Source organism: Chionomys nivalis, chromosome 3 (genome assembly GCF_950005125.1).
Source record: "Chionomys nivalis chromosome 3, mChiNiv1.1, whole genome shotgun sequence".
NCBI classification, from domain to species: domain Eukaryota; kingdom Metazoa; phylum Chordata; class Mammalia; order Rodentia; family Cricetidae; genus Chionomys; species Chionomys nivalis.
Window position 1 is genome coordinate 46188335 of NC_080088.1, and position 24746 is coordinate 46213080.

General features: G+C 42.1%; 1 protein-coding gene across 1 annotated transcript in view; it reads left to right on the forward strand.

Annotated features, from left to right (window-relative positions):
* The first annotated feature begins 3704 nt into the window (after positions 1-3704).
* The window catches only part of Drd3 (dopamine receptor D3), a 60081-nt gene continuing 39039 nt past the window's right edge, over positions 3705-24746 (forward strand). The window contains exons 1-2 of the mRNA XM_057765535.1: positions 3705-3833; positions 11710-12013. Of these exons, the coding sequence (XP_057621518.1) occupies positions 3772-3833; positions 11710-12013 (366 nt within the window). The 5' untranslated portion in view covers positions 3705-3771. The remainder of the gene's footprint in view (positions 3834-11709; positions 12014-24746) is intronic.

The window sequence follows — 24746 nt, forward strand, 5'->3', positions numbered from 1 at the left end:
GTGCATCTGTATAGAAATAGAATGAGAATTTTTTATCCCTTTTTATCTTTCGTTCAACTTACCGAAGAGAGTCACTATGAACGTGCAGAGAAAATTCCCTTCAGTGAGGATATTCTGTGTTCTCAATGAAGGCCTCAAAGTGAGGCCTTTCCTTCTATGTTCATCGGGGCAACACCATCATTAGGCAGAATATATACAAATATTAAAAATAAACACAGGTGGCTTAGTGACCTTTGGGGGAGGGCAAGCAGTGAGGCAGGGTTTCTCTAGGCTTGACTGTCCTGGAAGTCATTATGTAGCCCAAGCTTGCCCCAAACTTAGGTTATCCTCCTACCTCAGCTTCCTAAGGGTTAACACTATAGATGTGAGCTGCCATGCCTGACTTACCTGTCTTGCTGCTGAGACAGGATTACCTGAATTAAATAAGGGAGAAAAGACTCACTTGGGCTCATGGTTCAGGGAACACAGTTCATTATTCTGGTTAGGCATAATGGTGGGAGCTGCCATGGGCTGGAGCAGCAGGATCCAGAATCAGCTGGCTACAGCCTGTCAGCAGCCAGGAAGGAGAGAGGACTCTGTACAGAACCGGGGATAAGCAAGAACTCATAAGTCCCCCCCTTACCAACCTACAGCCCCTACTAACCTAATGCCCCTACCAACCTAGTTCTTCTAACAAGGTCATACTCCTAAAAGTCTCATAATCCCCCCAAACAGTACCACAAGCTGGGACCAGTGTAGAAACACATGAGCCTATAAGGAAAGTTCACATCCAAACCATAAATGCAGAATTTTATGAACAATATGAGATGCTGAATTCTTAAAATGTCTCTGCTTCACTCTGCTTGTGCATAACCCTGCTAAACCCTGGTTTCACGCATCAGACAGGCCAACCTGGGCCTGCACCTGGCCTCCTGGTAGGAGAAGCTGAAGGTCCAGCCTGCAGTTGAGAGTCGCAGTCTCAAGGCAGTCACAATCTAAGCATGTTACTTCAGTAATAGCATGAGCAGCCTTGCATACAGCAGCAGCTCTCTCTACAGAGCCTCTTGTATGTTTGCTGCAATCACTACAGCAAAATCCTGCAGACTAGATGGCTTAGGTAGAAGCCATTTATTTTTTGACTGTTTGGAGGCTTGAAAGTCCAAAGCAGCATGCCATTGGGTTTGGGTCCCCCTGAGGCTCTTTTCCTTGACTTCCAGACAGCTGCCATTCCTATGTCTCATTTAATCTTTCTTCTGTCCACTCTTGCTGTCTCTTCCTCTTCTCTTGGGGATACCAGTCCTACTGGGATAGAACTTACACTGAAGACCTGGTTCTAACTTAGTGAATAATTTGAAAAATCTTAGGTATAAATCCAGCCACATTCCAAGGTCAGGGCTTTAAAACACCAATTAGCTTAGAGCAGAATCTGCAAAAGTAAGTGTTGTATGGAGGATGTGGACAGGAACATCGCTTAGACAATGTTTTCTGTATAAACCACCATTCAAAGATCCTATTGTCAATATTGTGTTTGCTACTTTTCTGTCGGTCTGATAAAACACCACAATGAAAAGCTACTTATGAGAGAGTTTGTTTATGGCCCGAAAGAGGTAAGAGTCCATGTGGCAGAGAATAGCAACAAGAGGCAGGCATAGCAGCTGGAGAAGGAAGCTGAGGGATTACATATCAATCATAAGCAGAAAGTAGACCTGGAGCCCTGGTGGCTCCAGACAGCAATTTTACAGACATATTTACTCAGCAAATAGTATATGTTGTTGCCACTGAGAGAAAGATAGCTTTTTCCGAGAGTGACGCTAGTTATCTTTTTGTCTTAATTAGGATTACTATTGCTATTATGAAACACCATGATCAAAAGCAAGTTGGGAGGAAAGAGTTCATTTGGCTTACTCCTCCAGGAAGTCAGACAGGGCAGGTTACTAGCTTGCTCAGTCTGATTTCTTATAAAACCCAGGACTACCAGCCCAGGGATAGCACCACCCACAATGGACTGGGCTCTACCACATCAACCACTAGTTAAGAGAAAGCTCTGCAGGCACAACCGATCAATCTTACAGAGGCATTTTCTTTACTGAGGTTCCCTCCTCTCTGATGACTATAGCTTGTGCCAAGTTGACATAAAACTATCCAGTACGGCAAGTGAATTTGCAAGTCAGACACGAACTCTCAAAGCCTGTCTCCAGGAACATAATTTCTCCATCAAGGCCATACCTTCTAAGCCTCCCCCAAACATCACCACCAACTGGAGCCCAAGTGTTCAAATACCCAAGCCTATGGGGGACGTTTCTCTTTTAAAACAGCACAGTCATCATTACAACCATTATAGCTACTTTTTTCCCTGAAATATTGTCACTTACCTCAGAAAACTAAATTTTCCATCTGAAGAAAAAGTATACCATAGTAGTTTAGAGAATCAAGATGTCTAACTCCAGATCCCAGCTCTATTTGTTAGCTGAGTGACCTTCATCAATCATTTTAAATTTTGTGTGCCTTGATTTTTTCAGTCACAGTAAGGAAGGAAAAGGTAATATCTACTATGTAAGGTTGCTGAAAGGATTAAAAGAAGCAATGACTTAAAATGACCAGCTAATAGTACATGCTCAATCAATGATGGCTACTGCCATTAATGCTGTTTAGATTTGCTGTGGATCCATCTTTCTCAGCCAGTAGAGGTCTCTGTCATATCCAGTGGGGACTCATTTATAGTAAGCACTCAGTGCAGATTCCAAAGCACAGTGGCAGAGAAATTAATAAAAGAATCCCAGCCCTGTCTGAAGGTAGAAGAGACTGGAAATAAGAGAATAGGAAGTAGATAGGTTCCTATGGCAAAGAGTTTCTTGAACAGGTGAACATGAATGAAGATGGTCTAAGGTCCGGTACTGATGTCCACTGACACTGACCTTAATTGTACCTCAATTAGCTGGTAAATCTAGAGTTTGAAAATTAATGGTAAGAAAATAGGAAGGAAAAAAACATATGCCATGGACAAGCAGAAAGAACAAATTGACAAGTGTTTGTAAACTTCTGTGGAAACAAGAAACCCTGCTAAATAAACATTTAAGATTGCTCATAATATTAGTGGGTTTCTTCTTCATCGTGAGCTATAGCCATGCCTCAGAGCTGCTCCTACTGCAGTATATTTCCTTTAACCTCCTGTTCCCAGACCGGCACACACCTCCAGATTTAATGATTCTGCCAGTTGTGTGTTAAATTGTACTGATTTCCATTAACTGCTTGTGGTATCCATTTGTTGATCGGCTCTGTCTCAACCCTATCTTCACACCCACCAAAAGCTGGAAAGACAATTAAAGCGAGGACAGTGAGCGTTAGTCAGGAGAAATCAAATGTAAAGGTAAAGGGAGTGGTAACGCTGGGATTAAAAAGAGCACTGAGGGAAAAAAAATGCGCGCGTACTAAAAAGTACAGTACTGAAGCAGGTAGAGAGAGCCACGGAGGGAAGAGAGGCGAGCAGGAGAGAAATCCAGCTGGCGGCTCTTCCCTCTCTCTCAGCACCAAGGACAGAGCTCTGAGCTGCTAACCCAAACAACGTTCAGTGGGGTCCCTCCCAGATCCTCTAGGGAACACTGGTGCCTTCAGAAGGCACCTATGAAACCTGCCGTGAGGTCTGGTAGAAACGCTGCAAGAGTTGTTCACAAGTAATTTCCACCTCAGAGGCAAAACCAGGTGGTTTTCTTTCTGTATGGAAACGACTCCATAGTTTCTGTGTCCCGGGAAAGGCAAAGTTTGCTTTGCTTCAGCGTTGTCTGCTGTTAGTACATGGCTTCAGGAACTGAGGGGCTAAACTCCACAGTCTCCAGACACCAGAAGAAATTTTCAGGGTAAGTGAATTTTTCTTTTCATTTCTAATTTAGTGGAAGATTATTTTATTAGCTTGGAATTCTTTGGTTCTCTAAGAATATGCATTAAATCTCCGAGCTACTCTAGGTTTAAAACATGAAACCCCGAGGAAGCGTGTTTATTTCATTAAGTGGTTGGAGCTTTTTTTTTTACCCCACCCCCACCCCAACTGTGTCCTAGAATCTATATCAAGGCATCCATAAAAGACGGAAAATAAAAACCTGTCATTATTCCTAGGAGTTGCAGGGAAGTTGACTGTCGTCCTTTTAAGGGTCTTTTTTACTTAATTGTCAGAGTCTGGTATTTTAAACTCCCCAGTTCGGCACCCTGAATGCAGGACCCAGGGTTCAGAGACACTGTTTTCAATCTATTTAAAGTCAAGCTGCTTCCAAGTCAGAATGCAATTATCCCAACAGATATGTAATTCTTGAAAGCATGACTGTGTGTTTTTGCCAATGACGGTGTCTGATTTTGAGGGCTTGTGGTGTAACTGTGGGACTTCCATTTCTTACCATGGCTTATTGGGGCCACAGAGTTCATGCAATTAGGCACCCGTGCCACTTACTGTATCTAGTTCAATCTAACTAGATGCCATATCAATGCGTGCACAAACAATCATGTAGCAATAGCAAAGTGGAACTCGGATTCTAAACAGGCTCTGCGTGCCCGCCCGTTCGCACTTTGCAGGTTAAGCCCTTTGTTTACTGACACTACAAGGTCAGCAAACTGTCTGCCTTTGGGCATGTATAAGAGACAGCTGTTGGGTCTAGCCTTGGAACCTTGCAGAGTTCAAAAGAAGGACAGGCGATGTGAGATTTTCCTGCTCAGACACTTGTTTATGCAGACTTGAATGTTTTCAAGGATCTGCATGGCTAATGATGGACAAGGGTGACAAGTAAAGAAAACACTGATAATATCCTAGTAGAAGGCTCCTTACAATTGAATAATCAATATGTCAAATATCAGCCAGAATCTACCCAGTATTAGATTTGATTTCTAATGCACTGACGTCTACTATCAATTAATACTTTCTTATTAGCTACTTGGTCTACTGTATTTCCCCATTTTATCTCTGGTTAGAATGACAACATAATCTGTTTTGGAAGACTGTCAGGGAAAGTAAGCATGCTTTATTGGTCAGGTTCAACGAGCAAAAGAAAAGAACTGTATTATGCTAGCTAATGGATCTCAGTAAAACCAAGCATGGCTTGTCCTCTGCATATGTACCAACAGGGTAAATATATCCAAATCTATAAATACACTATATACTTCAAAGCACTTGTGAATTTTCATTACAAAGTGAATTAGACAGCAATTTGCAAGAATAAAGCGCCATAGAAATGCTAAAGACTATCTCTAATAACGATGACAATATACCTCCCACCGGCTCTGTGAGCAGTGCACACCTGCACTGACTTTGAAAAGCTGGGTAACAAGATGTGCAGAAGCTCCTCTGAACAAGCAATATCTTCACATTGTTTCCCGCTCCAGGTTTGTCTGCTTCACCTCCATTGTGGAGGACTTCGGAACAGAAGTTCTGGACTCGAGTCTTGGGTTAAATCAACTCCGCCATTCACTGGTTTAGGTCTCAGCTAGAAATGAATCTCTGTGTGAGGCATTCTCATCATCTTCTAGAATGGGGTTGAGAATAACACTTACCTTATTCTTCATATTGTCAGGAAACTTCAGTATGATAAAGCTTATGAATGTTAGCTGTTAGAATTATTCATTTTAGCCGGCAATTGGAAAGTCTGAGTTGAAGCAAAGACTGGAAAAACTGGACACTGGAGATCAATGTGTTTGTTAGTAAAAAGATGATAGAGGTCAGGGACCTGGACCATAACGGAAAATATGTCATGGAAGCCTCTAGTTCATTCTGGCTTGGAGAAACCCCACCTCAACCTAGGAATGACTCCCAGCATCAATTTGTACCATATAGACATAGTCAGTTGTGAGTTTTCAACCTGAGAAGCCCTGGCAAAGGCTGGTGCACACCATACACAGTGCAATTGTTTGCAGGAAAAGGAACACAAACAAGAATTCATTTTCTCCTGGTTTGGGAGGGATGCCCCTCTTCTGTGTGTATAGCCTTGTGGCCTTTCCTGGGTGTGAGGGTTCTGAAGGTTTTGCTCCATGGTCATTCTGCCCCATTGCCATGGGTGTGTGGTGAGAGAAAGTCACGCCGGAGGGGATGTGACGGAGGAGAGACTCATTCTGTGGAGACCAGACAGAGAGTCACACTGTATGAGCTTGAGAAAGTTGCTGACCCTCTCTGTGTCTCTGTTTCAATACTTTAAAGGAAGAGGCCCACGTCTTCCCTGGGGAGACACTGTAAACAGTAACGGATGTCGCCTGGGAAGTATTAGTGTCTGCCTGGCACAAGAAATACCCCAGAAGTGCTGGAGTTTGGAAGGAGGCTAAATACTCAAGGGGTCTGGGTTTTATTATATTTGTGGTTTTATTACTTCAATCTCTTTAAGGAGAAGGAACAAATAGTTAAATCATATAGGTCCTTTTTTAAAGCATTTCTTTTATTTTTGAGATTATAATATAAATGCATCATTTCCCACTACCCTTTACTCCCTCTGGCCCCTCCCACTTCTCTTTCTCTCTCCAAACTTCCCAGCCTCTCTTTTCACTGATTATTGTTCTATGCATCTATGTACATGTATTCACATCTACACTTCTCTACATAAACCTGCTCGGTCTGTATCATGTTTCTTGCATGTGCGATTTCAGGGCTGACCATTTGGTATTGGATAAGCAATTGGTGTGCTCTTTCTTCCCTGGAGAAGACTATTTCTCTAGCTCTCAGCATTTCTTAGTGGCCTATAGCTCTTTGTGTAGGGTTGAGGCCTCGTGGTCTTTCCTTCATCCACTTCAGCATGCTATCTAGTATTGTCCTCATGCTGCTCGTGTTAAATAGTTCTCTTAGTGACACTCTGTGGGCTGAATGTCTGGGTGCCCCAAGGAGCCGAATATCAGCAAAGCAGGATGTGTCCTGGATAACAAGTGCTTGTCCATTCTGCCTTTCTGGCTTTTCAATTAGATCACACAGGCATCCTAAAAAGGCTAGGACACACCAAAAAGACCAGAATGAACCAATACTTTATATGAAATTCAATCTTCTTAAAATTCATAAGCAATGTTGTATGTAGTATGTCTTAAGAGGTCGGAGCTAGCCGTATTCTTCTGGCCTTTGACTACCCCATCCTGCCCCATGGTATCTGCAATATATGAGCACACATGTGTGCCATGCGGTACAGAAATCAGAAGATGTCAGATGTCCTAGTCTGGCCCACTCTGCCTTATTCCCTTGAGTCTCTCGATGAATCTGGAGCCACATAGGCTGACAGCCACCAAACCGTAGCCTTCTGCCTTATCCAGTCACACATATGACTTCATCCAGTGATGCCCAGCTTTTTACCTGGCTATTAGAGATTCAGACTGAGATCCTCAAACTTGCCCAGCAAATGCCCTTCCCAACTGAGCCAACTCCTTAGACTCCCTTCTTTACTTCCTCACCTTCCATACACACTCTTAACTCCTAACATTCTCTTTACCAGTAGTCTCCTAACCACCAAGTCCATCAGATGATTGGCAGCTGTAACCGTTTCTCTCCTTTGCCTTCTCACACCTTCCCATTAACAATAAAAGCCACGCTAGCTAGGTCTTACACTGGAGCAATGCTTCTCCAGTGGGAGAGAAATTTTGCCCTCTCCCCCACCTAAGATTGGGCAGTGTCCAGGTTTTGGTTATTACAACTAGTAGCTAGAGCAGGGACACTGTTAAACATCAACAATGCATAAGACGTCCTGCAAAACAAAGAATTCTTGGCCCAGTTGTTCATAGTGCGGAGGCTTTAAGCATATAATTGCATTTGGTCTTCACAATAATCCTATGAAGTGGGCATGATTTATCCTCTGTCTGATGATGAAACAACTGGCCTATCATTATGAATTATTTGGAGAGTGATTATTAAGTTAATAAATTCTTCAGACTCCCAGTTTCATCCTGAGACTAGTTCTCTATCCATTAGCACATCTATCAGAAGGCTAAAGAGGGAGAAAAACAACTCAGCTCAGAGTTACAAAAAAAAAAAAATCTCATTTAAGAAGAAAAAAATTCAAGGAGAAAATAATTAGCCAAGAGGCAGGGAGCACTGCAGCATATCTCCATCATCTCTGATTCCTTTTATCTCTCACACCCAGAATTCTGGAACTACCACGGTCTACCCACCTGCTGCAAAGAGGAATCTAAGACCGGAAACCATACCATGTGAAAGCACAAACCAGAAACCCATGTGGTTGTGCTTCCAACGTCAGGGCCAGAGCGGATTGCCTGTCTTACAATGAGCCCCTGAGATTCCCCTTCCATTAGGTAGCTGCCAACCCTCTGGGCGGAGCACAAAGCCTGGCAAGAATCCCATGGCTTTATGCTTTTTCCTTCTTACTTGACAGGTGAGAGGAGGCTAGGGTTTGATTAAGCAGCTGCAGACTCCAGAAAGGGAGGAGATGCTGGCCCCTGCCTTGAAGGTGGCCCAGCCATGAAAGGAAAGGTATTGTGGGCCTGAGCCTGCCTCCAAGGGGGAGAATATCCTCGAACAATCAGAAAGTGTTGTGTTTTTCCAAAAGCTCTTGGCAACCTCCATGCTGTCTCCAGGGTAGCAGCTGCCCTTCTCCTAATAATGAGGAAATTATAATTATTACCAAGAATTATTATTATGTGTTAAAAATATATTGACTGCAAACAATGTGCTGTGATAAAGAACATTTTTAAGTAATTTCCTGAATGTGTTCCAAGTTGGTCACGCTTTTCTAACATCGGTTCATTTTAATACTTGCTTCAGACAGAAGTGTTTCAAAATGAGGTGTAAATGATAGCCATGATTAAGTCAACCATTTAATTCTAAGAGAGCTCTAGGTGGCAAGATTGAGAATAAACCCTGACCACCACAGCTTCTACTCCCACCAAACTCTCACCTCTCAACACCATCACCATGTGGGGATTTAAGACTTTAACAGACAGGTTTTGGGGGCACACAAACATTCAGACTATGGCAGAAGGCCAGCATGGCCATAGAGTGAAGTAGAAAACACTTTTACCTGGGCACATGTTGACAGTGGTTTCTGTCCCGCCTGGTCTGGCAGCCATTCAGTCCCAAAGAAACACACAGAGACCTACATTGATTATAAACTGGTTGGCCTATTAGCTCAGGCTTCTTATTAACTCTTACATCTTAAATTAACCCATAATTCTTGTCTGTGTTAGCCATGTGGCTTGGTACCTTTTATCAGCGAAGCATTCTCATCTCACATCCTGTGTCTGCATGAAAACTGCAGACTGAGTCTTTCTTCTTCCCAGAATTCTCCTGTTCTAGTTGCCCCACCTCTACTTCCTACCTGGTTACCCCACCTATACTTCCTGCCTGCTACTGGCCAATCAATGTTTTATTAAACCAATACAAGTGACAAATCTTTACAGGGTACAAGATCATTGTCCCACAGCAGGCACAGACTCCAGGTCTTTTTAGCACGTGGCTGTGAAGCACTGATACCCTCTGCACACAGGCCTTTTCGTCAGGAGTGAGGGCTTTCATGTCCCATGAACACATGGAAATCTAGCTTTCGGAGCCCAAAGTCCTTTCTATATGTCTGGTCCCTACAATCCGGTATCATGGGTGAAGCTAATGGATTCAGGTGTATTTGCCACTCTGAACCCAAACCTCCTTGATTTTTTTTTCTAAGGCAGAGTCTCATTATTTAACTCCAGCTGTCCTGGAACTCTATATATAGACCAAGCTGTCCCGAAACTCACAGAGATCCACCTGCTTCTGCCTCCCAAGTGCTGAGATTAAAGGCTTGCACCACTACTGGCTGAACCCTGCATGATTTGAGGGTTTATTTTCCCCATTAGGATGGTAATAAGATAGTCCCTATGGCTTCCAAATGCTAAAAGGCAAAACTGAAAGAATTAGAAGACCATAGTAAGCACAGGACTTATGATACATTACTCATGTCTTTGTGGTTGATCACCCTGTTTAAAAACCAAGGTCATCGAGCTGGGTTAAAAGAGATTAGAAATCACTCATTATTGAACCATGGATTTTGGTGGGTACTAGATTAAACATTTTCAAATGGTAACTAATGTTTTAAGATTAGGAACTTTCAAATAAAATTCTACTTGTGGAATTCCCATGAATACAAAAACCACTGTACTAAACTCAAATACTCAACATTTTCTCCTATAATCTACTCTCCAAAACCCATTACTCCCTATGTAAAATATTAGAGAGAATGGGCTATTTAAGAAATTTATGAGAGGCTAACAGAGATGGGGGAGGTAAATTGGATTGGAGGAAGAAAACCAGGAAAGTGAGGCCTGTAGAGATGACTTGGTGGCTAAGAAAACCTTCTTTATAAGCATCAGGACCTGAGTTCAGATTCTAGTACCCACATAAGACGCTGGATGTGGCCATGTATGCTGTGAGGGGCAGAGACGAAAGGATCTCTGAGTTTCTGGCTCTGTGCCTAGCTCCAGGCACAGAGAGAGAAAAACCCTGTCTCAAAGGAATAAGGTGAAGAGAGACAGAACAGAGGTTCAGCATCATCTTCTGGCCTCCACATACACACGAAAATGCATGCACTTACACATAAACAGTTTCAAACATCACACACACAGACACACACACTACACTATACTCACCTACACACACACACACACACACAAATATGTTTTTATTAAAAATTTGAAAAAAAGGAACTAAGATGAACAGGCTGATAAGAAAAAAAAGCCAACACAGCACTTGCACAGTATTTGAGGTATAGAGCATGACTTCCAAAGTCTTAACCCACAAAACAGTTCTTTCATAAGCCACTCATGGTGACTCATGTCTATGATCTCAGCATTTGGGAGTCTGAAGCAATAGGATCACCTTGAGTTTGAAGCCGGCCTAGACCACATCCTGTTCCAAGCCGTTCAGGCTACAGATGGATCCCTTCCTCAAAAAATAGAAACAAATAAAACAGTTCTGTTCTTTCTTTGTGGACTGAAATCAAACAAAGAGCTCTGTCGTGTGTACACTGCCCCTGAGCTATCATCCCACCTTGAGAATTATTTCCACCAATGCCTGGAGTGAAAAATCTTAGGAAACAGGCTTGGGCCCTATCATTCCTCCATTTTATAGAGGAGAAAACCGGAGCTCAGAAAGGATAGTACGCCTGTGGTCCCAGAGTTAGGAAATGACCAGAATTCTCACACGGCAGCAGCTGCATCCCACACAAAGTAAAGCATCATTCTTTCTGTCCCCCACACAAGCCCTCAGAGCACACAAGCCTCCACTTCACAGCTGCCTCCTTAGACTCCAGCTGTGCTGGACTTCCTGCCACTCACCCCACACCCTGCCTCCTTGAGGCACCCTGCTCCTTCTGCTGGAACCACACTCTACCAGGTATCTGTGTTGGGTTGGTTCTCTGCCTCTCCCACCTTTGACTTAATTGCTAATATATCCACGAAGGCTTCTTGATGATACCAGTTAGAAATTGTTTTCAGATGCTCACCCCCACACACACTATCCTCAACCATTCCCCAATGACCATTTCTAATTTACTTTTTCCAAAATGCATGTCGTCATAGAACAGGAGTTATCTTGATGACTATATCCCCCATAGACACTTCGTAAGGGAGGGACTGCTTATCTATGTTTTATTCCTATTTCTAGTTCTTACACACTGCCTGATGCTATATAGAAAATGTTTCATAAATATGTGTAGATTCAAATTTTAAACTGCATCTACATATCATATCCCAGCCTCAAAGAGTTTGATTTGACCCACATTGCTTTTGGTCTTTTCCTAGGGACATTCTGGAGTCACATTCCTCCATCTGGGCTATGGCACCTCTGAGCCAGATAAGCACTCACATCAACTCCACCTGTGGGACAGAGAACTCCACAGGGGTCAGCCGGGCCCGCCCGCATGCCTACTATGCCCTGTCCTACTGTGTGCTCATCCTAGCCATCATGTTCGGCAACGCCCTGGTGTGCGCAGCTGTGTTGAGGGAGCGCGCCCTACAGACCACCACCAACTACCTGGTGGTGAGCCTGGCTGTCGCAGACCTGCTGGTGGCCACGCTGGTGATGCCATGGGTGGTGTACCTGGAGGTAAGTGGGCTCACGGGCCATGCTGTTCCGGAGTGGGTAAAGATCAGGACACCCCTTGGAGTGCTCAGGCAACTTGGAGTGCTCAGGGAGGGAGGGAGAGTTTCTGGCGTTCTCCCTTCAGCGAGGGAGCTGACACTTGAGGAGACGCATGAGAACCAGGGTGCTGGGAACGATGCTGTGCCTGTGCCTGGGCTTGAGAGATGGGGCTGTTCCTAAAAAGAACTCTATGTGCCAACCATGTGTTATCGGTGGAGTGTGTTCTGATTAGCATCTTCACCCAGATTCTGTGCATCTGTGATGCTGGTACAGGACAAGGGGGAGAAAAAAATTTCTAATGAACGAGAAGAACATTAGAATGGTCAGTAAATAGACCAGTTCTCTTTTCCTCCCTCCCTCCTTTCTCCCCTCCTTTCATTTTTCTTTCCTTCCTTCCTTTCTTCCTTCCTTCCTTCCTTCCTTCCTTCCTTCCTTCCTTCCTCCCTTCCTTCCTGTTTCAGCTGCCCTTCAGCTTGGCTCTTTCCTCCTGGTGCTGGCTTTCCATAGATTCTGCTACCCAAGGCTCAGGCTAAACCTTCAAATATAAATTTTCTATGCCTCCATTAATAGTACAAAACCCTTGCCACTCCAATAATGCAGCAGGCTCTAGAGAATTAATCTTTGGGGGAACATTTCTTAAATTTGGAAGTATTTTCATTTAAAGGTGTAAAATAGAGTCAGAAGGTGATCAAGACAAAACATCCATTTGCTAACAAGGAAATCAGGGTGCCTACATCTGTTCAAGGAACACATACCCTTACCAGGAAAACATGCAATTATTAAAGAGATGTTTTAAACGCCTTAATATGCTATTAATATTTCTCCTCTGCACTGAATGTCACTCTAAAGAGATATCCAATGAAGGATCAAAATGATGCTATGATTAAGAGAAATTAAGATTCATCAAATTAATATTTCAGTTAATATTAATAGGGAAGGTGACAGTTAATTAAGTATGACATATCACGGGAGAGTAAAAGCCTTGAACACAGACTGCCTATGCTAGTACCCGCATTAAAGAGTGACTGGGTACTAAAATTAGACTTACGAGTGCAACCAGGGGGCACACGGGAAAATAAATGAGCAGGTATAGGAAGAACTGGAAAGGGAGAAAAACAAGCAGGCTGATTGAGAGAGTTCTAGAGGGGGAAATATGTATTTCTTCCTCCCAGTTAGGATAATCTTGATGGGGAGAGATCTTATAATTATCTTGACTTTTCTGTCAACCCAATTACGCCAAGTCATTCCTCGCGTTGAGGCAGTATCTTGCTCTTCTGGAATCATGCTTCTTACTGTAAAGGGGATGAACCATTTATTATTTGATAGTCAATAATAATGAAAGAGGAGTTCAAATCATGCTCTATTTCTGTCCAAAACTGAGACTCTTCACATAGCGCAACCCAATGCTTCCTGGTAGCAACTGTGCTCTGCTGATCAGCCCAGTTCTGTGACTCCTTGACCCTCCCAAGGGATGATTGCCAGAAAGAAACGGAGGCAAAGAAGTTCTGCTCCCATAAATATTTCCATTTATCTACAGCAAAATGAGGCATTTGATGTCTGTAATAAAGTGATTTTGAGGGTCGGGTGGTGGTAGCGCACATCTTTAATCCCAGCACTCGGGTGGCAAGGCAGGCGGATCTCTGTGAGTTTGAGTCCAGCCAGGGTAGGTACCAAAGCTGCACAGAGAAACCCTGTTCCTAAATAAATAAATAAATAAAGTGATGTTGACCAAAAAGAAGGATTCTCAGGCTAGCTGTTTGTGATTGCTTCCGGAAGTCTGGTTGGATCAAAGTAGAACATTTCCATGCATGCTTGTTTAGAAAATGGACATTGTGACTTTTCTGCACTGGATGCCCTTATAACCACAGCTGCCAATATTAGTGTTGTCCCTAATCTATGTTTGGACATAAAAAAAAAAAAAAAAACCAACTAGGACTTGAGAAAAACATGAGAGACCTGACCCCAAAGGCCCTAACAGACTCTCTGGAGCGGCATCTGTGGGTTATCCCCATGAAAAGAAACTCTGATAGAGCTCTTGGCCATCCTCCTTCCCAAAAAAAACCAACGAGAACAAAAAGCACCAGCAGACTGTTCAGGGAAGTTTTCAGAAAACCACCACAGAGTCAATGAAATGAGCACTCATCTAAACCCATGGTGGAGCCGAGGCAGGACCCCCTGGGAAATGGGTTGGTTCTGGAAGCCAGTTTCTGCTCTTACCAACGTGCTCAAAGCTCAAGTGACTAGAGTCTGACCAATGCAATTCAATATCTCAGAGAATTTCTCTAATAGTCAAGGGTCTGTCTTGCCGAAGCCCAGGGTGAGACTTAAATCAAACTTTATCCAGTTATGATAGGATTGTGTCCCAGGAAAAGCCAACTGTATGCTTATTAATGAGTCCTGAAGATGACGCACTTTGAGCACTGGTCTAGTGATTTCTTTCACACCTAAGAGCAAAGGATGTGGGGTGGACCGAAGATACTGCTGTTGGTCTAAGGGCCAATTGATTTGAGAGCCCTCAGAAGATAGGAGACACATAAGAAGAAAACTTATCTGAGAGCCAGGAGCCTCACAAAGTCTGTAGTCTACTTAAAATAGTCATCTTTCCTGAAGAAAACTTGGCCAACTTTCTCATTGTAACATGTGAGTTAGTGGAGATATCAGAAAGCTTGACTTGCTGTGACTTAAACAAAAGGGGTCAATTTTGTCGCATGCCAGAACTCTAGAGGAAGCAGGCTGTTGGTGTTATTAGCTGCCCTGTGGTGTCATCAAGGTTCATGCCCTTTGATCTGCCCTCTTGGCTGTGTTGGCAAGCTACCCAGTTCTTTATACTATGACAGAGCAGCTGGCAAAGCCTCAAGCATCATGTCACTGACCCAACACAAGAAGGATGGGGATGGTGTGGGGGGGGGGGTGTTCTGAAACAGCTCAGCTTGAATTATCTCCCCAAGGCATTTCAGTCTAACTGGCCAGAACTGAGTCATGCGCTAGTCAAGGCCAGAAAAGAAAAAGTTAAAATGTAAGTTTTGTTTTTAAAAAGAAAACACAGAGGGTGACAAATTGCTATGAAGAGGGCAATAAATTATCATCCAACACTCCTCTGTGGGAATTCACTGGAAAGAGTGTCATCCCAACGCAGGGTCGCTTTATGAGGGCGACTCAGAAGAGGGCATCCGAAGACATGAACTTCCATGATTTAGATGGGGATAGCGACACTTTATGCTGGACTGACGTTAGTCTCAACTGTCATCACCTAAGAGGGTATCTTGGTAGCTAAGGAGCATGATCTACAAGTACATGCATCCAGAAATGTTTAGTTGTGAGTCAAAGAAAACTCAGCTACACTCAGCTTAAATTGTAAGTGCAATGAACTGGCTCCCATCTTAAGGAGTCCTGTGGCCGCGTAGGCTGCAGACGTACTACCAAGGGTTCCAACTCCGTCTCTCTGCCATTCTTTCTGCTCCACCTTCTTCCATATAGACCACATGCACAGGCAAAGTGACAAGTATAAGCCTCACACGTGCACACTGTACCATCCACACAAGGAGGACATCCATTGCCCCAGAAATTCTGGAAGTATCAAGAGGCGTTCAGTTGGATTGGCTTACAACACAGGATTTCCCCCAAACTGATCACCAGTCAGCACTGATTTAGCATAGTTTAAAACTGTGCCTCTTCCAAGGAACACATCAGTAGCTCAGGGTTCTCGTGGGTTCCCAATGGAATCCAGGGATGGCTGAAAAGAAACGCCGGTCAATGTGAAGCACCGTTAAACTGTCGTAATGGCCATTCTCCTCACCAAGACACAGGCCTGTGCCCTCGGGAGATGCATGACAGGAAACTCAGAGGGGCCAGGTACAGCACTACCTCAGGGTTCTCTGTCCTCTGTCTGTGACAAAAAAGGATGTGGGTGACCTTACAAGTTGGATTTCAGAGGGTCCCTGGCTTAGCTGTTTCTTTAATTCAGTTTTCATCGTTTTCTGGGACAGTCTTTTCAGTGAAGTGCTGTGGCGCTCTATCTCACCTTAGCTCTCCAGTTTCTAATTTCCTGCTTTTCGGCACTGCAGTCTGGCGCGCGCTCTTCAAGCACAGATGTCCTCCTTGGTTCTACTTGGTTAAGCGCCTTTTGTGCCACTCGATGCAGTTATGTAAGGACGGAGAGGGAAAGGAAGAATGGAGGAGAATATTTGAAATAACAAACAGCTCCTACCACCAATGGTGCGACATATGAAAGCAATGCACATTCAATGGAAACACACTTCAGATTTTTGGATTCCGATCTTCTCCCAAGCGAGCTGTACATAGCACAATATCCCCAAGTGTGCAGGGAAACATCAGGGCTCACAGTTCCCATTCAGTCCCATGGTCGTGTGCTGCTGAGCTGTGCTTAGCATTTTCAACTTACAACACTTTCTGTTAGGTTTGTTGAGAATTAAATCTCATTTTGGACAGCAGATAGGATTCAAGGAGGAAGAACTGTAGACAAGCAGGAAAAGTGACCCATACCTCTGAGGAGTTATATATAGATAGTTAATTGTTATGGCAGGGTGACATTTTCTTCAGTGGCATAGTCATTGGGAAAGTGTCCATGCTCCAGTATAACCCTATCCACACTCTTGTAAGCAAATTTAATAACACTCATTGAGTCATACAGAGAGAGAGAGAGAGAGAGAGAGAGAGAGAGAGAGAGAGAGAGAGAGAGAGAGAGAGGAGAGAGAGAGCGCACTACACAACATGAAAGAACTACAGACAAGCAAAATAGAACAGGGTAGATTCAAGCAGGGACAGAAAACGATGAAAACTGAATTAAAGAAACAGCTAAGCCAGGGACCCTCTGAAATACAACTTGTAAGGTCACCCACATATTTTTTGGTCCTGAATATCTCTACAAGGTCACCCCAAGGGGGATATAGCCTGAATGAGAGGGTAATGACAGAAAAGAACAGGAATTTGTAGGAAAGGAAAAGTCAAGTCTTTGGACCTTAAACTAAAGCTTTCCAAGAAGTGTTGAACCTTGGTTAAAAAAACAGATGATAACAGTTTAATTAATACCTCCCACCAGAACACAAAAATAGGGGATTCTCATGACCCCTGGATTTGGTAAAAAGTGATAGACTGTTAGAGCTGAAAGAGCTTGGAGATGACCATCCTCTCTGATATGTGATGGAAATTCAAGAAATTCCTGCCCATATCTGAGTGACAGGTGGGCCTTGGACCCTGTGTTCTAAACATCTTCTCCATGATGCTACATGCCTCCGCTCTGAGCTGAGGTTTAGCTCCAAGCTAAACCTTTATTGCAGACATAGCTTCATGTCAATGAAATTCACTGTTAGGTTGAATTCAGCTCGGCCATGCAAGACTTTCCAGGAGGGCTCCACAAATCTACAGTCACTGTAAAAAACCTCTGCCCCCGTTCCCCCAACCCCAAGTGACCTGTGCAACACCTGTCATCTTCCCAAGCAACATCTGAGAAGGAGTAATTGTTAACCTCCTGCATTATAGATGGGGAAAGTATATTCAGAGACGAGAAAAGTCCTCATTTATAACCTTATTTTGCCCCCCACAGCAAATCCACTTTAAAAAAAGTGAAACTGAAGAAATGGCACAGAGATTAATAGCACATAACACTGCTGCTCTTCCAGAGGACCTCAGTGTGGTTCTCAGAATCAATATTTGGGAGGCTCACAGCCACCAGTAACTCCAGGTCAAAGAGATCCGATGCCCTCTTCTGACCCCTGCAGGAAAGGGCTCATACTAAGGTGCATGCGCGCATGCAGGCACACACACTTTATTTTTTAAAGATTATAAATATGACAGTAGAAAGAAGTGAAGAGGATACATAGAGCAGTAATTTTCTTTTGCTTTCTGGCTATTTCTCCCAAACAATTAAAAACCTATCTATCCCTCTAGATCCACTGACTTAAGTTTCTCTGTATCCCAAAAGAAATTTAAATATAAGGATCAGTGGATTTATTTACAATCTGGCCAAACCCCTGGCAAAAAAAAAATCATTTCTTTCCAATATCTGTGATAGTCTTGCAACTTGTACAGATCCATGAGAAAACCCAGAAGGTACAGATGTAGCAGTGAGACAGGTTAATTGGGCCTTTCCTGACAGAGGAGGACTGAGTCCCAGACTGCCTGCACTCTCCATGTGAGAATCTGCTGTATACAACCCTCTCCCCATCGCTTTCTCTGCCCATCCCTCATTCTTCAAGGAGCTGAGATGTCATAGCATTTATTATTATTATTATTATTATTATTTTTATTATTATTATTATTGAATGTACAGATATCCAAATATTTCTTGAAGTACCCCCATGCTTGGAAGACCTATAATGAGCACAATGCTTGCAGAAGCCAAGCTAGTGTCAAGTAACCTCCATATAGCCCTTCACCACCTCTTGGCTTTAGTTCTTTTGGAAAAGCTGGTTTACGTGGTTCCAGTCTTTGTTGGTCTCTTCATTGTCCAGGCTGGTTTTGCTCTGGTCTTATACAATTTTAATCCTGACAATTTCTTCCTGGCTCTGCACAGTTTTGGAAAACATCACAGCTTAAAGGTCCCTTCACCAGGATGAGAGTCATTTTCGGACAAGCCAGGAATGAATCTGTATCAGGAACTCAGAGAAGATGTGGCAGGCCGCTGCCAGTGTCAAAGGCCCTTTTCTTGACCAAACTCAAGCCACTGAGAGCTCACGAAGGAAGCTTTCTAGAACATTCGTACAGCAGAAGCTTTCTCTCATGGGTTCTATCTGTAACACGCTGGCTTTGAGATTGGTTTCTAGTTCTCCTTTCTTCACATGTTAATTCATAATTCATGTGCAAAGCCCTTCTGACCCCATTCTCCACCTGTTCTGCCTCAACCATGTAACTAGCCAGAAACACAAACATGCATAGGCCCCATAAAGGGTGTCGTTATTTACAATTAACAATTTCAGCTCTTGAGCCGGGCGATGGTGGCGCACGCCTTTAATCCCAGCACTCGGGAGGCAGAGGCAGGCGGATCTCTGTGAGTTTGAGACCAGCCTGGTCTACAGAGCTAGTTCCAGGACAGGCTCCAAAGCCACAGAGAAACCCTGTCTCGAAAAACCAAAAAAAAAAAAAAAAAAAAAAAAAAAATTCAGCTCTTGGGTTGGAGAGATGACTCGGTGGTTAAGAACACTCACTGCTCTTTCAAAGGCCCTGAGTTCAATTCCCAGCACCCACATGGCAGCTCACAACTATCGGATGCCTTCTTCTGGTGTTTAGATGGACAAAACAAAGTACCCATACACATAAAATATATGAATAAATAAAATTTAAAAAAACAATTTCAGCTCTGGTGACATCAGCTTAATAAGTCATTTTTGGGATTAACATTCTAGAAAAAAATGGATTCTGGAGGATCATAGACTTAAAAGGAAATAAATACCATATTTACACAGAATTTCTTGATTTTGAAGCAAATCAGACTCTTTACAAATTTTACAGGCATCTTACATGTTTTGGAAAAGATTGTCAATGACTGCAAATAGACATATTATCTGGTGCACACGTGCACCTCATATACATGGCAGCCGTATTTATCCAGAACTGTAAAGCAGTCATTTTAAAAGGTCCCAGCCGAAAGCCAAACTTAAGTGAGTGCTGATTCTGTTTAAAATCCGACACAATAAACAGGGAACACAGAATATTAAATCTGTACTTTTCAATATCCCTTTTGGAAAGCATAGTAAACATAAGATATTCTAGAGAAATTTCTTTGTTTTGGATATAAAGGATTAGAAAATTTTGTAAAGAACCATTCTGATATTGCTAACCAAGTTACACACAGCTTCTTATAGTATCCTTGAAAAGCTTCTTGCAACTGTGAAAAACTGTGTGTAACTCATCTAGGTTGCTGTGTATTTATACAGTTCTTAGCTTTTCATTAGACAGTGCTATTTCAGAAATCAGAAAGCATGTGTGTGCCATCGGCATCCTTTAAATCACATGACTTCTTAAGATATTTACCTTTGGATGAGGGAAAAAACATAAAATTGGGCCCTCTTTTCTGGTGTTGTAGATTGAACCCTGAACCCCTGAATCCTAGGGAAGAGTCTGATATTGTCTCAAATACACTTAATTGTGAAGTACTTTTAATGTTAGTTCATGTCTAGAGTTCATGTGTTGTTGACAGAGGTTTCTGTCCTGCTCGGTCCTGCAGCCATTCAGTCCCAAAGAAACATTGGGACTACATTAATTATAAGCTGGTTGGCCTAGTAGTTCAGGTTTCTTATTAACTCTTATAACTTATATTGACCCATAATTCTGTCTGTTTTAGCCACATGGCTTGGTATCTTATCAGAGAGGCCTTCTCATCTGGCGTCCTCTGGGTAACAACTATAGACTGAACCTTTCCTTTTCCCAGAATTCTCCCATTCTCGTCACCTTGCCTCCTATACTTTCTGCCTGGCTACTAGCCAATCAGCATTTTATTAAAATAATACAAGTGACAGGATATAAGACCATAGTCCCACGGCACTTCCCACACACACACTTTTTTTCAAAACAGGAACTCTGAATCTAATCTCCTTTGTTTAGCTTTCTTCCTGACCTATCCATACAACTTGTAACCAACATTCTAAACAAAGAAAAACATCCATAATCCAATTTTTGGGAATGCAGGCATAGTTTTCCAGGCTACTTCCTGCTGATTAGGGGTGATGATAATCTTACAGAGACTTAAAGAAATTTTTGAATTATGGTCAAGTCCTGACTGGAATATTCTGGCTTGATCATCTCAGCCAGCAGTCTTGAAACTGTTCTGGATGTAGAACTCAGAGGAAATTCCAACAGAGGTCCTTTGAAATGTTGGATCATCTGGACTATCCACTCCTATCCAAGATTCTTCAGAAGGTCTTCCTTGATCAAACCAGATTTTTCTTAACCCAGAAAGAATCCACAGCTTCTCATTTCCTGTGAAGATAAAAATAAAATCTCTTCTCCAAAGTAAAATATTTTTTGACTTAAATTTTGAAGTCAAGGCATTTTCAAAATACATATGTTGGATTAATCCAGCACATTTATAATCAAATATCTTTTAGCAGGAGTTGTTCCTTCCTCAGCCATTAAACCATTCAAAGACAACACAATAACATACAGTATCCAGACTCTCTATGTATTTTTCATCTTTACATGGCTATATTTTAAATTCTATTGCTTTTATTTTTATTTTAATTTTTGTTTTTTTGAGATTATGTCACTCACTCTACAGACCAGGTTGTCCTTGAATTCACAGAGATCCACCTGCCTCTGCCTCCCAAGTGTTGGGATTAAAGGTGTGTGCCACCACACCCAACTACTCTTTTTCTTTCTTTTTTTTAAAGGACTTTATCCTTTTTCTTTTCTCTCCTAAGCCTACATATATTTTAAACACACTATAAACCATTTAGAGGTTTTCTTCATATTAATCTATCTTTACTGTATATCTCTCTTTTTCTGACCATGAGTCTTTAATTTGCTAAGAGATATGGCTAGGATTAAAGCTGTGGCTTTGATGGCTGGATCTACTTCATTTCTTAGCTTTCTGAGAGTCTAGCCTCATGGTGGAGGTACTGGCCGGAGCCATGTTTATTGCCACAACTCTATGGTGTTTCAAGGTCCCTGTCACCACCAAGAAGCATGCTGTTGGCTATTCATAAACACCATTTAAGTGTTTGCTGGCAGGTCTTCTTAAAACAACTGCAAGGTTTTGCAGCTTAAGCTGAATCAGGAAGCCTCTCTTAAATGAGACATGCTTTCCTCTAGCAAACAGAGCCCACCCGAGAAAATGCTGCTACCAAGAAGCCATGTTTAACTCTGTTCTTTTGTGTCTAAAACTACTTCCCAAGCTCTCTTGGATTTTATGTGGATGCAGTTGTCCACAAATGCTGTGGGACTATGGTCTTGTATCCTGTCACTTGTATTATTTTAATAACATGCTGATAGGCCAGTAGCCAGGCAGGAAGTATAGAGGGGAACCTAGGTAGGAAGTATAAGTGGGATGACAAGAAGAGAAGAATTCTGAGAAAAGGAAAGATTCAGTCTAGAGTCATCACCCAAATGCAGAAGAAGCAAGATAAGAATGCCTCAGTGATAAAAGGTACTGAGCCACGTGGCTATCACAGACAAGAATTATGGGCTAATTTAAGATGTAAGAGTTAATAAGAAGCCCAAGTTAATAGGATAATCAGTTTATTATAATTAATGTAGGCCTCTATGTGTTTCTTTGGGACTTGAACGGCCACGGGACTGGGCAGGACAGAAACCTCTATCAACAGTGTGTTGTTTTTTCCACCACATTCTAAATACTGGTTATCTATATGTGTTAATATGCATATGGGTTCATATCTGTATTCTGGACATACCAGATGCCATTTGTAGCACAAGAATTTGTATATTCACAAAGACACGATGTAATCGGGGTGTAAACAATCTAAGATGTTTGTGCCCCCAAATATTTTTGCTGAATGTTCTTTAAAAACAGGAATATTTTATCATACACAGAATTACATGTGTTTGTATGCAAATATATCTGATAAACATAAAAAGAATAAATTTCTAATGCTATTTCTATCATGTCGCTGCCATTAGACCCATTTGCACATTACATTAGAGGTAACAACTGTAACAGCTGTACAGGTAGTGTTACATTCATCATAAGGACATTTTTGCTAAACATTTATAACCTAAAATGTTGAGTCCTGTCATTAAATCAACACAGAGACTCTAAATCTAATACTGCTTTTTGTAAGCAATACCAGCTTTTTCTTAATAATCTTATAGTGTACATATCTATCAGTTTAGATATAAAAATTATTTCATCTCATAACATTATTTATAACAAAATGCATTATATTTGTTATAGCTTAGGGCAGCGGCAGGTGGGAGACCACAGCAGGACACAAGGGGTAGCCTGTCTCACCACCCAAAGCCTCTGTTATCCCAGGCAGGTGGAAGGTAGCAAATGAGAGACCTTGGGGGTTGGCAGAGCAGCCAGCTCCATGAGGAGCCACAGCCCGTAGAGCTGCAGGGGCCCTCAGCGGGTGAGAGACAGTCACACCATGTGGAGAAAATGGGTATAGTTTATTCAGTGGGTTATGGAAGGAAAGGGAAAGGGAGAGAGGAAGAGAGGGAGAGAGAAACAGAGAGAGAGGAGGAGGAGGAAGAGTGGGAGGAGAGGAGAAAAGGGCCCAGAGAGTACAGGCTGGAAGTGGAAGGAAGATCCACTTGCCTTGGTGGAAGGGGGAGTCGGCGGGGCTTGTCTCTTAAAAGACAGGACAAGCCAGTAGCAGGCATAACAATATTATCTATTAACAATGGGTTAGGGCCGAGGTTCAGCCTGTCACACCAGCAGCATGACCAGCCCATCTCTACAATTGACTAAGTGTATGTATTGTATTTGCAGAAAGACCCAGAAACCACGTAAAAGTCTTTCCACACACATAACTAGTCCTTCAATTTTCATGCCTTGTCTCTTAAATTTAAGTTTTAAGAGTGCCTAGCAAAACTCAGTATAGAAATTTCTCTGAGCATTTAACAAAATTGTATCTTAACACGTTAATCACTCTCTAAATGCAAGGCATTAGTTACCTCTGTGCCCGGTATGAGGTGAGGGCACAGTGATTTTGCCTGTGACATTCAGAGTAATGGAAAAGCCCGTCTGGAAGCTGAGTGACAGTGTTCCTAGGGAGAGGTGTCTTTGCTGGACCATCACGCAAAGCAAATTTAACAGAAAGATCGCTGAGAAACACATACATCCATGATTTTGCATATCCTTCAGCCTTAACAAAATCTTATATTTAACAATTTTACATTTAAAAGTATTCTTAGAAAAAGGAACCCATAGCAATAATAAGATGAAAGTTGGGTTTTTGTTTTTAATGTCCCTCATTTAATGTACTCAGACTTGGTCACCTCTGTTTATCAAGACAACTTCATTTTACATGTTGCTTCTCAAATGCATTTAAAGCCATGCATTTTTATTAACATACAAAACCATTTTATGTTCTCTTGCCTTCTATTTCTCTTGACTGCTCAGGGGGAAAAAAAGCAAATGTAAAATTTAATTTTTAAAGTATCTCTTTTGGAAGAAAATTCTTATCAAAATCTATGTAGTCAATACAAAACTGTGTAACTTAGCAAAACTTTCATCTTAAGATTTAATGAAAGCAATTTTTTATAAACATAAACTGTACTTCAAATATCTTTACCATCCCTCTGAAAAACTAAGACTAAATGTCTCTTTTTTCCCTTTAATTGAAAATAGATTTTTTTTTCTCACATAATATATCCTGATTACAGTTTCCCCTCCCTCTACTCCTCCCGGTTCTTCCCACCTACCTCCCTTGCATCCAGATCTACTCCCTTCCTGTCTCTCATTGGAAACTAAGTGGGAATAATAATATAGAACAAAATTCAATACATCAGAATAGGACAAAACAAGCAAAAAGAAAAAAAAAGAACCCAACAAAAGGACAAGAAACAGATGCTGCAGAGAAATCGTTTTCATACTCAGGGAGCCTTAAAAACACTGAACTGGAAACCATACTATGTGCTCAAAGGGCCTGTACGCTAAAAAGAGTGTCTATATTAAAATAAAAATTAAAGTTAAGTTAGAATTTTTGTTTTTAAGCCCTGACATGACATTGTGACCTAGGGTTTTATCTAATCAACTATAATTCTATCTAATATTCCTGAA